This window comes from Plecotus auritus (genome assembly GCF_963455305.1).
Source record: "Plecotus auritus genome assembly, chromosome: 6".
NCBI classification, from domain to species: Eukaryota; Metazoa; Chordata; class Mammalia; order Chiroptera; family Vespertilionidae; genus Plecotus; species Plecotus auritus.
The window spans coordinates 38,841,234-38,853,973 of NC_137773.1; the positions used below are offsets into that span (position 1 = coordinate 38,841,234).

The 12,740-nt window shown below is 37.3% G+C and overlaps 1 protein-coding gene across 1 annotated transcript in view; it reads right to left on the bottom strand.

Annotated features, from left to right (window-relative positions):
• Positions 1 to 2,464: 2,464 nt before the first annotated feature.
• The window catches only part of ADAMTS19 (ADAM metallopeptidase with thrombospondin type 1 motif 19), a gene marked incomplete at both ends in the record, with an annotated part of 216,683 nt that continues 206,407 nt past the window's right edge, over positions 2,465 to 12,740 (bottom strand). The window contains 2 exons of the mRNA XM_080672669.1: positions 2,465 to 2,616; positions 5,427 to 5,604. Of these exons, the coding sequence (XP_080528795.1) occupies positions 2,465 to 2,616; positions 5,427 to 5,604 (330 nt within the window). The remainder of the gene's footprint in view (positions 2,617 to 5,426; positions 5,605 to 12,740) is intronic.

The following is a 12,740-nucleotide window of genomic DNA, read 5'->3' on the forward strand; positions in this document are numbered from 1 at the left end:
TTGGTTTTAATATGATGGATGTGTTCACTCACCTGTTCCATATGTCCCCTCAGTGTATCCAGGTGGCACTCCCTTCACTAAGGCTTTGAAAAATTCATTGTTGAAGGCAGCATTGGAATCCCTAAAGAACTCTCAAGTGGCTAGTCTGCGAATGTCAGGAATGACATTGGAAAATGCTGCCATTGAACTGGGCTTCCTGAATTTAATGAGAATATGGAATACTGTAAGGGCAGGAACCAAATGGCTGAATTTCACCGCCAAAGACCAGGAAAGCACAGTTACCATAAAGGGCATTAGAGTCAAAGGGGTAGAGGGAATGGTTTGGCTGGCAAAGATTTTTGGTATTGCGTAATTGATCATGGAGTCCTAGGACTGAAATAGATATACATTCTACTAAAGTCTTGTATTTGCTTAAGCACGAAGTTTCTAGTCTTAGTGAAAAGAAGTCTGATTTGACTCACCACAGCAGGGAATTGCATTCCTAGATCAAATTCCACATGAGAGCAGGTTCACAGATCCAGAACTCCTTGAATGAAGGGGAGGCCAGATCCTTTGAGGAAAGATTTTGTTACACTGTCCAAAACCCATATTGTTAATCTACCTTCTAGTCTTTCTTGATGGGAACTATATATTGGGGAAAGGAAAATAGTCTGACTTTTTGATGATTCCTGGATTCTTGGTGACTCTACATTGCCGCTGCAGTCCCACAGTCAGAGCAAAGGCTGATGGAAGTCAGATAATTGGATCAAGCTTGGCTTAAATCTGTCTCTGAGTGGACTCAAGAGTCCCAGAGCCCTATTATCATCTGGAGTGAAGTGCCTGTAGAAAGTACCCCATAGTAACTTCCCTAATTATGGAAGGTCTATTTGAAACAGACATAGTCAAAAGACTTTGGGTGGTGAGCACCATATAGTACACAGATGTCGTATTATAAAGTTGTACACCTGAAATTTATATAATGTTACTAACCCATGTTATTCCAATAAATTTAATTAAAAAAAAACCCATAAACTGGCAAAACCCATCCTCCCCTCTTTGGTGCCATGATCTGTGGCATGAGGGCTTTCATGGTAGTAATGCCAATGGAAGCACCAGACATAAAGAAGCCAGATGATACTACACATGCAGAGCGTTGTATTACAGGTGAGGGGCCCCCATTGAGGGACTGTGAAACTTGTATAATGAGAAATAAACACGTCTGCCCTTTGCTCCAAAGAGAGACATCAACTTTGTCTTCCAGAGCTGTTCACCATACAAACATCCCTTAGAAGATATTCCAGAACAAAAGCAGACAGTGCCAAGACTTGTGGAAACATGAGAGACCTATGAAGAATTGCCTCCCAACAGGAAATTTCACATATTTTATTGCAAAAAAAAATCTAAGAAATCATGTGAATCATGTACAATATTTTCTCACAAGAAAAAATTTAAGCTGGTTTTTTTTAACGTTTCACAGAATTGTAAAACTTTTTAATTTTTATAAAGAAAAAAACACAATGAAACTACCACAGTATTATCAGCTTTTAGTCTTTCCTTGTTTCTAGGGAAAAGGCTGAAAAATATTTAGTAAGTTTTCTCATTATGATTTCTGAGGCTTAAGTACCTACTATATTCTTTTAAAATCTGCTAAAAAAATACAAGGAAATGGGTGGATCAATGCTTTCTTTCTTCAAAATATTTAAAAAAGCTAAAATCTAATGACAACATGTTAAAAATAATACACATTTTTGTAGGATGTTACCATTTCCATAACGGTTTCTCTACACTATATCGACAGTGCAATGGTGATTCAGTGTAAATCATTAATTACAGTGTTTCATTGTTACAATACTTGTGTTCAAGTACATGTTCGTGAACATGATCAAAGTCTCTATTTTGATTTTTTCTTTTCCATTATTAAAATAAGGTTATAGTTACAGTAGAATTTTTCCTATAGATGTCTCTAAGTCTGAACCAAATTCATAATACATTCTTTAAAAACCTGTTCAACACTATGAGGTTTGTTATGTTTACACATCTCCTTCAGAGTACAGAAAATGGGCTAATTCTGCATTAGGACACCAAAACACAAAAACAATTTTCCCCATAGATAGCTAAACTATTATGCTAAATTAGTATACATTATGCATAACTCAATGGTATTGGTGGGGAGAGAGTAGCACCTTAGAGCCAGCCCTAACTTAAAAAACATTTTTTAAGCCTAATAATCTTAGTTTTCTTTTTCTTTTTCTGGTAACTGGATCCAACTTATTCATATAAAATGACTTATGAAGCCTTATAGTATAAATCACAATGTTTGTATTACCAAAATAAGCACCATATTGATGTTTGGCAGGCCCCAAAATAAATTAATTTGATTAAATTATATGTAATCTGATAATATTTGGTCTGAAAAACATGCTAGTGTGTGTGTCTATAAATAATGTAATTGCAAAGAGCTGTGAGCCAGCCAGCCTGCTAGAGGTCAACTCTTTTGCTGCAGCTTTTGGGCATAGAAGTCCCTGCACGTCTCACAGCAGCGCTGATACCACCGCATGTCCTGACACAGGTTCTTCTCGCGTATCACTCGGCAGTACACAGGCCATTGATCTCCTAGGCACTTGAAAGTCAGAGCAGCTGTGAAGCAGAACACAGGAAACTCAATACAGGTAGATATTCCGGGTGTCATGAGTAGAAACAAATAGCAATCATGTAAGTGGGGATTTTGTCCACTGACTCATTTATATTCCCTGTGGAACTTAAAACACAGAGCTATGCTCACACAAACACACACACATATACACCCTGAAATAAAGGAGTAAAGTGAATGAATAATGCTCTCACATATTTAAGACAGACATTCCCAAATTCAATGAATTGTCCTGCAAATGGCTTTTAAAGATCAATTTTATGGTTTTTCATTTAAGTTTCTTTTGGATTTTTAGTTGAGAGGATTAAAACACAAATAAATGTGCTCAATATATCTACCTTTATGGGAATGAAATTTAATAAGTATTGTTATAGATGAATTTGCAAAGAAATAGCAAAACAAAAATATGCTCGCACATTTTATTTTATTCTTTCCTCTTTTTTTATATTTCAACTAGAGGCCCGATGCACAAAATGTGTGCAGGGGGGGTGATTAGGGGAGGGGGCGTGTGTCCCTCAGCCCAGCCTGCACCCTCTCCAATCAGGGACCCAGATCCCACTGGTGGGATCGGGCCTAAATGGGCAGTCGGACATCCCTCTCACAATGCAGGACTGCTGGCTCCCAACCACTCACCTACCTGATCTCCCCCTAACCACTCCCCTGCCAGCCTGATCAACGCCTAACTGCTCCCCTGATGACCTGATTGCCCCTAATTGCCCTCCCCTGCCAGCCTGGTCACCCCTAACTGCCCTCCCTTGCCAGCCTGGTCGCCCCCAACTGCCCTTCTCTGCTGGCCCAGTAACCCCTAACTGCCCTCCCCTGCTGGCCTGGTTGCCCCAACTGCCCTCCCCTGCAGGCATGGTCCCCCCGCAACTGCCCTCCTCTGCAGGCCTGGGTCCCCCCCAACTGTCCTCCCTTTCAGGCCTGGACCCTCCCAACTGCCCTCCCCTCCTGGCCTGATCACCCACAACTGCCCTCCCCTGCCAGCCATCTTGTGGTGGCCATCTTGTGTCCACATGGGGGCAGCCTTCTTGTGTATTGGAGTGATAGTCAATTTGCATATTACCTCTTTATTAGATTAGATAGGACTACAGTTCACATTCAATATTATTTTGTATTAGTTTCAGATGCACAGCAAAGTACTTAGAAAATCATGCATTTTACAGAGTGGTCCCCCCTCTTCTTTAAGCACCCAGCTGACCCCATACATAGTTATGATATTATTGAATATATTCCCCATGTTGCAGTATATATCTATGTGGCTATTCTGTAACTACCAATTTGTTCTGCTTAATCCCTTTACCTTTTTCATCCAGTTCCCCAAACCTCCTCCCTCTGCCAACTGTCAGCCTGTTCTCTGTATCTATGAGTCTTTCTATTTTGTTTGTGGGATAGTGATTTAATGCACCTTTAACATCAAAACCATTTATCATGTGACTGAAACTTACAGCATTAAAGTATTTAAAATGAGAACTTGATATAAAAATATTGGTCATGTAAATTTAGGCTCAGGTTTTCTGAAGAAATAGTGTGTTCTGGCATGCATAATAAAAGTCAGTCCTGCTACAATTCTTTCTTTTACCACTATTCTACTATATTTCATTATTTTACAGTTAGAAACCTTAGATTTTCTGATCACTGTGCTTCTGTGTTTGGGGGTAAGAAATAATAAACAAAACAATGCAATTTTAATTAAATTCTTCTTTTAGGTCATTATTTTCTGCCACACACTTTAAGAAGAACTCCAAGTAATTGCTGGAGAAAGGGATTATGTTGTTTGAAATACATGGATTTAGCTGCATTTGCTTTAGGATTGCTTAACTTTTTGTTTTAACTAGTCTTAATTCTCCTTGAACTGATTATTTCTTAGAAATGTTAATTATTTGGCTCAAAAAAAAAAGCAATTTTGTATGTCCATGAAGAACCAAACTTTTCCATTTGATTGAATCATATGCCTGGAAGAGTATCTATAACAATTTACGATTAAATTGTTCCTGAAGATTATGTGCACAGATCAAAATGGAAGGTGATAAACATAGATTAACCCAATAACTGCCAGGCAGCAGTGCTGGTAAAAGCCACTAATTGCCAAGGCCATAAAGGCTAATTCATTCATGAATATTTGTTAAGCAAGTGCAGACTACATTTATTTGAAATACATACCCTACTTCTTCATGACGGCTGATTAAATAACAGGTATTGAGAATACAAATGAAAGCATTTTACAACATAAAAGTCAATGTAATCAATGTTACTAGTAGCTATTTGTATGTCATATTCTGTCCTTAACTATGAAAAAATTGTACCTTTTGTTTGGTGGTATAGATCCATGCACTTATTTGTCTTGAAAGTCATTTTTTACTCTAAGTTTCTCCAAAAGATAATTTGTACCCAGGATCACAAGGAAGGATGCTGACAGTGGAGAGATCTATGGTATATACTACAAGTACTTTTCAACTAGACACTACCTTAATTGATAGTTCTGCCATGAGACTGGTCAGAACCCAACATATGGTTATACCCTTCAACCCTTTACATGATGAGCTTGGGTGGTATGACATTCGTATTTCCAAGGTCTGGTTCTGAGTAGACAGCTTCAGGGATCAAAATAGTTTATTCTTTAGGATTCTTTACCCACCTGGCCATTTGGATTAACCCACAGTAAAATACAGCCAATTTGGTTAGGACCAAACTAATTAGTATCCATTTATAACTAAGCTTTAAAGTGATGTGCAAAATAGAAGAAACCATGAGTATTTCCGTATTTCTCAAAACCATTCCCTTTTGGTCAGCTTACCCAGCCTGGGTGATGTTATGGTATTTACGTTAATCTTCTCATTACAGGGCTGAAGGTGGCATGGCCTGTATGCTGCAGGCTTTTCTGAAGAAAAACATTCATTTCCATGTCTTCCTGTGATCTTGTGCATGCACTGGATAACACGGGACTGCATTCCTTTGCCACAGGTAATTGAGCACTGGAAGAGAGATAGAAGGCTTGTTAAAAGTCCTTTTTGCTGGCCCTGACTGGTTTGGCTCAGTGGATAGAGCGTCAGCCTGCGGACTGAAAGGTCCCAGGTTCGATTCCGGTCAAGGGCATGTACCTTGGTTGCGGGCACATCCCCAGTAGGAGGTGTGCAGGAGGCAGCTGATCGATGTTTCTCTCCCATCGATGTTTCTCACTCTCTATCCCTCTCCCTTCCTCTCTGTAAAAAAATCAATAAAATATATTAAAAAAAAAAGTCCTTTTTGTTGTTTCTCTCTTCTAGGCTGTGAGCCACCTTCTCCCTGTATTTCTTAAAATTGAACATGAGCCACAACATCCAGAGTTGATGCAAAACATGGGTTAGAAACGGGTGATGCTCATACTTGGGTACAATGTTTTCGTGCCCTCTGGCTGACCTCAGGCAGAGCTTAGGGCGATGCAGGACAAAGGCGAGTAAACAAAGCCCGAGAGTATCAGTCGGCCTGGAACAGAATGACTAATATCAGACATGCACTTGGGCAGACAGTTTTTAAAGTTCTATCTACTTTGCAACAAAAATTTGATTTGCTATTTTTCAATTTAGCCATTGATCTCAAGAGTTAGCATACGCCCAGCTGTGGAGCTGGATGCCTGTTGCAGTTTTTGTCTCCTCATCTACTCTTTTGCTCTGGCCTTGAAATGTTGATCAACAGTTTCAATATGGCTTATCAACCTGGCGTGTGATGGAAATAGCTGCTATTTCTTGGCAGATGACACAACATCCAATACTATGTTAATAAAAATATCTGATAATCTGGATTTTTCTAATAAAATTCCCTTTCAATGGATTCCTTGTATTTCATAAATGCAGTTTGTCTTCATTTGTAAGATATTTTGCAAAGAAAAATGTATTTGATGTACAATGGTCTTTTATTAGGGAAGTCTCTTGGGTCCCCATGTACCCCCAGATTTGATTTGTTCCACAAATAAGCTGGTGCTTATTTGACTGAGAGAATAAAGTGATTTTATGGTATCACAATTACATGAGAGGGAATATGCTTGCGTTTCTGAAAATAATGACTTATTTTACTAGTCATCTACCCATATTGATCTTTAGCCAAATAACCTTAGTGTATTCTCATTGAAAACTGGTAAATGCTTCCTGATTGTCCCCTTTTAGATATACAGGCATAAGATTTTAATGTATTTTTTCCCTTTACCAAGTCATTGTTAGGACTGCACTCTCTTTGCCATCACTTCTTTCTTTACATCGTTACGGGTCCTAGCTCTTCTTTTCATTTGCACAAGAAGCATTCTACACAAACCCTATTCACATCAAGCCTAGTCTACTAATGTTAGTTTAGTCCCCAGTCTTTCAATCAATCCCACTTGTTAATACTGAATATGTATTCTTCCAAAATTGCTTTACATATATAATCTCATCGGACAAAAATCTTTGATTACTGAGTCATTGCCTACAAGATAAAGCCCAGTATCCCAGAATCTCCAGGCTGGTGTTTATCTATCTCCTCAGCTTTATTTTCTACCCTTCACTGTAAGAATCATTTGCTCTATTATAGATTAACTAGAGGCCGGGTGTACGAATTTGTGCACGGGTGGGGTCCCTCGGCCTGGCTGGTGATCGAGGCCTATTGGGGGGGCCAGCCAGCTGGGGGGAGGAACCCCAGGAGGTTGGCTGGCTGACCCCCCAATCCGGGCCTATCTGGGAAGCCTCCTGGCAGGGGGGAGGGACTGCAGGAGGTTGGCCAGCCGGGGTGGGAGGGGCCACGGGAGGTTGGCTGTGGGAGCACACTGACCACCAGGGGGCAGCTCCTGTGTTGAGTGTCTGCCCTCTGGTGGTCAGTGTGCATCATAGCGACTGGCCAACCAGTCATTCTGGTCATTCCAGTTGTTCAGTTGTAACAGTCGCTTAGGCTTTTATATATATAGATCACGCCCATGCATTTTCTATTCCCACATCTACAATTGTATCCGTAGTATTACTCTTTTCCAAATGCCTGGATGCTTTTCAAATCACAATCCATTAAGTGTTCCACAATTATCCCAACTATTTACGCATATTTATGGTTTATTTTTTTTGTTAACTCTACAATCTGAATGTTTCCAGTTCAGTTTAAGCTTTACTATAATGTAAAACTATAATAAGAGGAGTAACTACTTAACATGGTCTTTCTTCCTTAAAAGCATCTTAATACCACTCTATAAAATTGATATATTTATATAAATGAAGATATTATGTTTATTAGAAAAATATCTTCAAGAAAATTCAAAATAATTAAACTAAAAACTTTTAAGGGGTTAAGTTAATGTGGAAAAATACCATTCTAGTACCTATTCCTAAAATTTATGTAGATCTTGAAATATTTGAGAAAATAATAATAACAGAGCTTTATAATAGATGAACTCATTCTGATCAGTAGAGGAAGTTCACAATCATGTCATGGAAGCCCAGAAATCAGTCACAGACTATTCCCAAAACTTTTGATTAATTTTATATCAACTCCATAGGACATGAGCAAACCAATGTAACATATCATTTTTCAGAATTATAAAAAATTCAATAAAGTAACAGAATAAATAATTTTAGCAGATAATGGCTGAATAGTGTCTTTCATAAAAAGCTGAAAAACTAGAGAGAAAAAATGTTAGTTGCTTTCCTTTTGCAAGTTAAATTTTGTAACTTGTATATGGGAATGACCCAGAAATAAAAATAGTATCCAGGAAATAATAAAAGTTCTAGAATTAATTTAACTAAAACAAACTCATTTTTACCTTTGAAAGATTTAGGATAAGTTTTATTATAAAATATGGAATTAAATAGTCAGCCTTAGAAAGTAATTCTCATTATAATACTTTCATAATAAAATATCAACCTCTTACTAGTAATTATTTTCTTTATAACACATATTTTAGTAAAAAATTTATTACAAATGTGTGGAAAATGAACAAATATTTCTGTTCACTGAAATTCTAAGGTATTTTCTAAATTAGTTCTTACTTTATTATAGAGTATACTAAATAATTGAATATTTTCTCAAATCATATTGCTATGATTAAAGATAGACATTAAAAGGAAAAGCTAAATTAATTCTGGCCTTGAAATGAGGAGACCTGGGCTCCAATATTGTCACTAGCAACTAATTTACCTGGAACTTTTTTTTCTTTTTAGTAAGCAAGGCATTGGAGGAGATCATAACTATAATTTCAGGACTAAATTACTATGAAAATAAAAACTCCAAATTTTATTAAAAATTACTGTAGTCTGGCAATTTTTAAGTGGTGAAGCCATGAAACAGTAAGGACTCTAGTTTCATTATCTGATTATTCACTGACCACCCAACAATGGTATGACAGAAATTCTGCTCAGTAAAGTCTCAAAATATAATTTGCTTGACTGTCTTAGAATATCAAATCATTTATTGGTTTTCTATTTATTTATACATCACCCATTATGTTCAGGATCCCATGCAGAAAATATAAACAGCAGAAGTTATTGATACTGTGGAGCTGGTACTTTATTCCATACTCTTTGTTATAAAACCCAGTGATATAAAATAACACTATAGACTTTCACTAAAGGCCAAAATGCTAAAATGTCAACATCAATTTGCCAGCAACCGGTAAACAAACACAGGGTTACCAGATAACTTGCCAATGATCTTTCCTTTACAGGGAACATTTCCTGACAAGAGTATTTTTTAAAAAGAGAATTGGATTGCCTGACAAATATTCTATTCCCCAAACAGTTTACTATCCATCACCTTGAAGGACCTTGAAACAAAACATCCCATCAATCAATTTCATGAACTAGAAGCCTTTAATTATGAACAGCAAACACAGTCTTGCTGTCTGAGTTTTACTAGAGTAAAAAGGAGACAGTAATCTTTAGAACAAATTTAGAACAGCTTAGAAAATGGCTCTCATGATTTTGGAGTTAAAAACAGTTTGACAAAGACATCATGGCACAAGGAAAACTGATGTTGGCCATCTCTCTTTCCCACCAAAAACTGAGCTCCAACATCTTTGAAAATGATGTTTGTACCTGAGGAACTATGACCCTCCCTGCACTTGGGTTCACATGACTAATATTTTTAGATAATATTGCTATGGCTTTCTCCTAAAATAAATCCTTCCTTGACATGGGACATTAGTGATAATTTCTAAGACTGTATTAAATTATGTCTATATTACCAGGTGTACCGGTTAATAATGTGGATTTTTTTTCAATAGATGGAGTTACACATATGTTGATATATATGCGATTTGATATGTATGCTATTTTGTTGTATAGACAGCAAGCTTCAAAACTTCATATGTCAAATTTGCTGAAGGTGTTAACATCATAGATATTTTTATGTTTAAAAATGTCAAATTGCGTGCCAAAAAAAAGAGCATTTGCAGGAAATTTTAATTCATTACTTTATTTTGAAGAAAAGTGCTGCTGAAAGTTATCATATACTTCGGGAAGCTTATGGTGAACATGCTCCATCTCAAGATACTTGTGAATGCTGGTTTAAACGCTTTAAAAGATGACGATTTCGATGTGAAAGACAAAGAACATCCAGGTCAACTGAAAAAGTTTGAAGACCAACAATTACAAGCATTATTGGATGAAGATGCACATCAAACTCAAAAACAACTTGCAGAAAGATTAAACATTGCTCAGCAAACAATTTCTGATCATTTACAAGCAATGGGAAAGATTTTAAAGGAAGGAAAATGGCTGCCACATCAACTGATCAAAAGACAAATGGAAAACCAAAAAGTCATCAGTAAAATGTTGCTTCAACAGCATGAAAGAAAGTCTTTTTTGCATCGAATTGTGATTGGCGATGAAAAGTGGATTTATTTTGAGAATCCCAAACGCACAGAATCATGGGTTGATCAACCATCAACATCGACTGCAAGGCCAAATCGCTTTGGAAAAAAGACAATGCTCTGCATTTGGTGGGATCAGGAAGGTGTGGTGTATTATGAGATTCTAAAACCAAGTGAAACCATTAATACTGATCCCTACCAACAACAAATAATCAATTTGAACCACACTTTGATCGTAAAATGAGCAGAATGTGCCAGAAGACACGGCAAAGTAATTTTGCTCCAGGATAACACACCATCACACACTTCAAAACCAGTTAAAGACACATTAAAAGATCTTGCCTAGGGCCCTAGCTGGTTTGACTCAGTGGATGGAGTGTCAGCCTGTGGACTGAAAGGTCCCGAGTTCGGTTCCAATCAAGGGCACATGCCCGGGTTGTGAGCTCGATCCCCGGTGGGGGGTATGCCGGAGGCAGCCGATCAATGATTCTCTTTCATCATTGATGTTTCTATTTCTCTCTCCCTCTCCATTCCTCTCTGAAATAAATAAAAATATATTTAAAAAAAAGTTCTTGCCTGGGAAGTATTAACCCACCCGCCGTATTCACCTGCTCCTTCAGGTTACCACTTGTTCCGATCAATGGCACACGCACTTTCTGAGCAGCGCTTCAAAACGAACGAAGAAGTAGAAAATTGGGTCTCTGAATGGTTTGCCTCAAAACAAGAAAAGTTTTATTGGGATAGTATCCACAATTTACCTTAAAGATGGGAGAATTTGTAGCTAGCGATGGACATTACTTTGAATAAAGCACTTTTGATGTTTCTCTTGAAATTATCGTGTTTTCTTTGATTACAAAATCCACATTATTAACTGGTACACCTTGTATAGCTTGCATGCCAAACACTAAACATGAAAGGGAAACTTTCTCAATAATTCAAACAGTTTGGACTATTAAAAGATTAGCGAAATATAGTAAATGAGAACCACGAATACAAATGGCAGCAAACCAATAAGAAAAAGGCTTTATCCTCTTTTAAAATACATTACAGAACCTTATAATCATAGTCATTATCTAAAACCTCCTTTTCCTTCTGTCATTCTTATGCCAGGTAATAAGAGCTGACTGACTTTGTTTTACGTGAGAAAATTCCATCTAAATAAGCTGCAAGGGAAATATCTGGGGACATACAAACCATGCCCAAGTTGGCGAAAGTGTACAGTAGACCTTTAACTCAGACATTAGAGTTTTCTAAAAATGGCCAAGGATGATCTGGTGACAGATATGGATGTGAACTCTTGGAAAGTTTTATTTTTTTTAATATATTTTATTGATTTTTTACAGAGAGGAAGGGAGAGGGAGAGAGAGTTAGAAACATCGATGAGAGAGAAACATGGATCAGCTGCCTCCTGCATGCCCCCCACTGGGGATGTGCCCGCAACCAAGGTACATGCCCTTGACCAGAATCAAACCTGGGACCCTTCAGTCTGCAGGCCGACGCTCTATCCACTGAGCCAAACCGGTTAGGGCATTGGAAAGTTTTATGGACTAAATTAGATCAGAGCCCTGAGTGGGCAGGGCTTGGAAGTTCTGGTAAAGACAGTGTAAGATTCCAGAATGACTTGGCAAATTTATGGATTGGCCTAAACGCAAACAAATGAGGGAAAATAAAACACATAGAAAAACACACACTAAAAAATTCTTACAAATTCTTAATTGTGGCACTATCATAGAAACAAAGGAATTAAATGAACTCTAAATGGCTATGATATCCACCTAATGGACAAGCCAAGGAGTGGAATCCTTTCTTCCATCACAAAGGATAGACAGGTGGTGAGACACTGCCCAATAAGTAAATTGAAGAAAGAAACTAACCATGAAAATTTTATTCCTGACATAGCATTATTAATAGCACCGATAGTGTTACTAAGATCTTGGTGTAATACTTTGGAAAATATGTAAATATCTTATAGAAGGAGTTCAAGGAAAGGTGATTTATCCTGAGACATTTTATTGAAGTTATCATTTCAGTATGTTCAAGGGCAGTGAGTGTGTGCTGTGGAATAACTGTGGTCCGATTAAATTACTTAAGTTTTCAAGTCTAATCGGATGCATTGAGGATAATTAGGTCTTATTAACACAATAAATTTTTGATGGATCAAATACTATATACATAATATGAATATATTCTGTTGCTAAATTTCCATTATTTTATTATAGAAATATATTTTATATATCCTTTTATGATATATCTGAATTTATCAAAAATCTGCATAATTTAAAAACAATGTGTGTTGTTCCTATGAATACC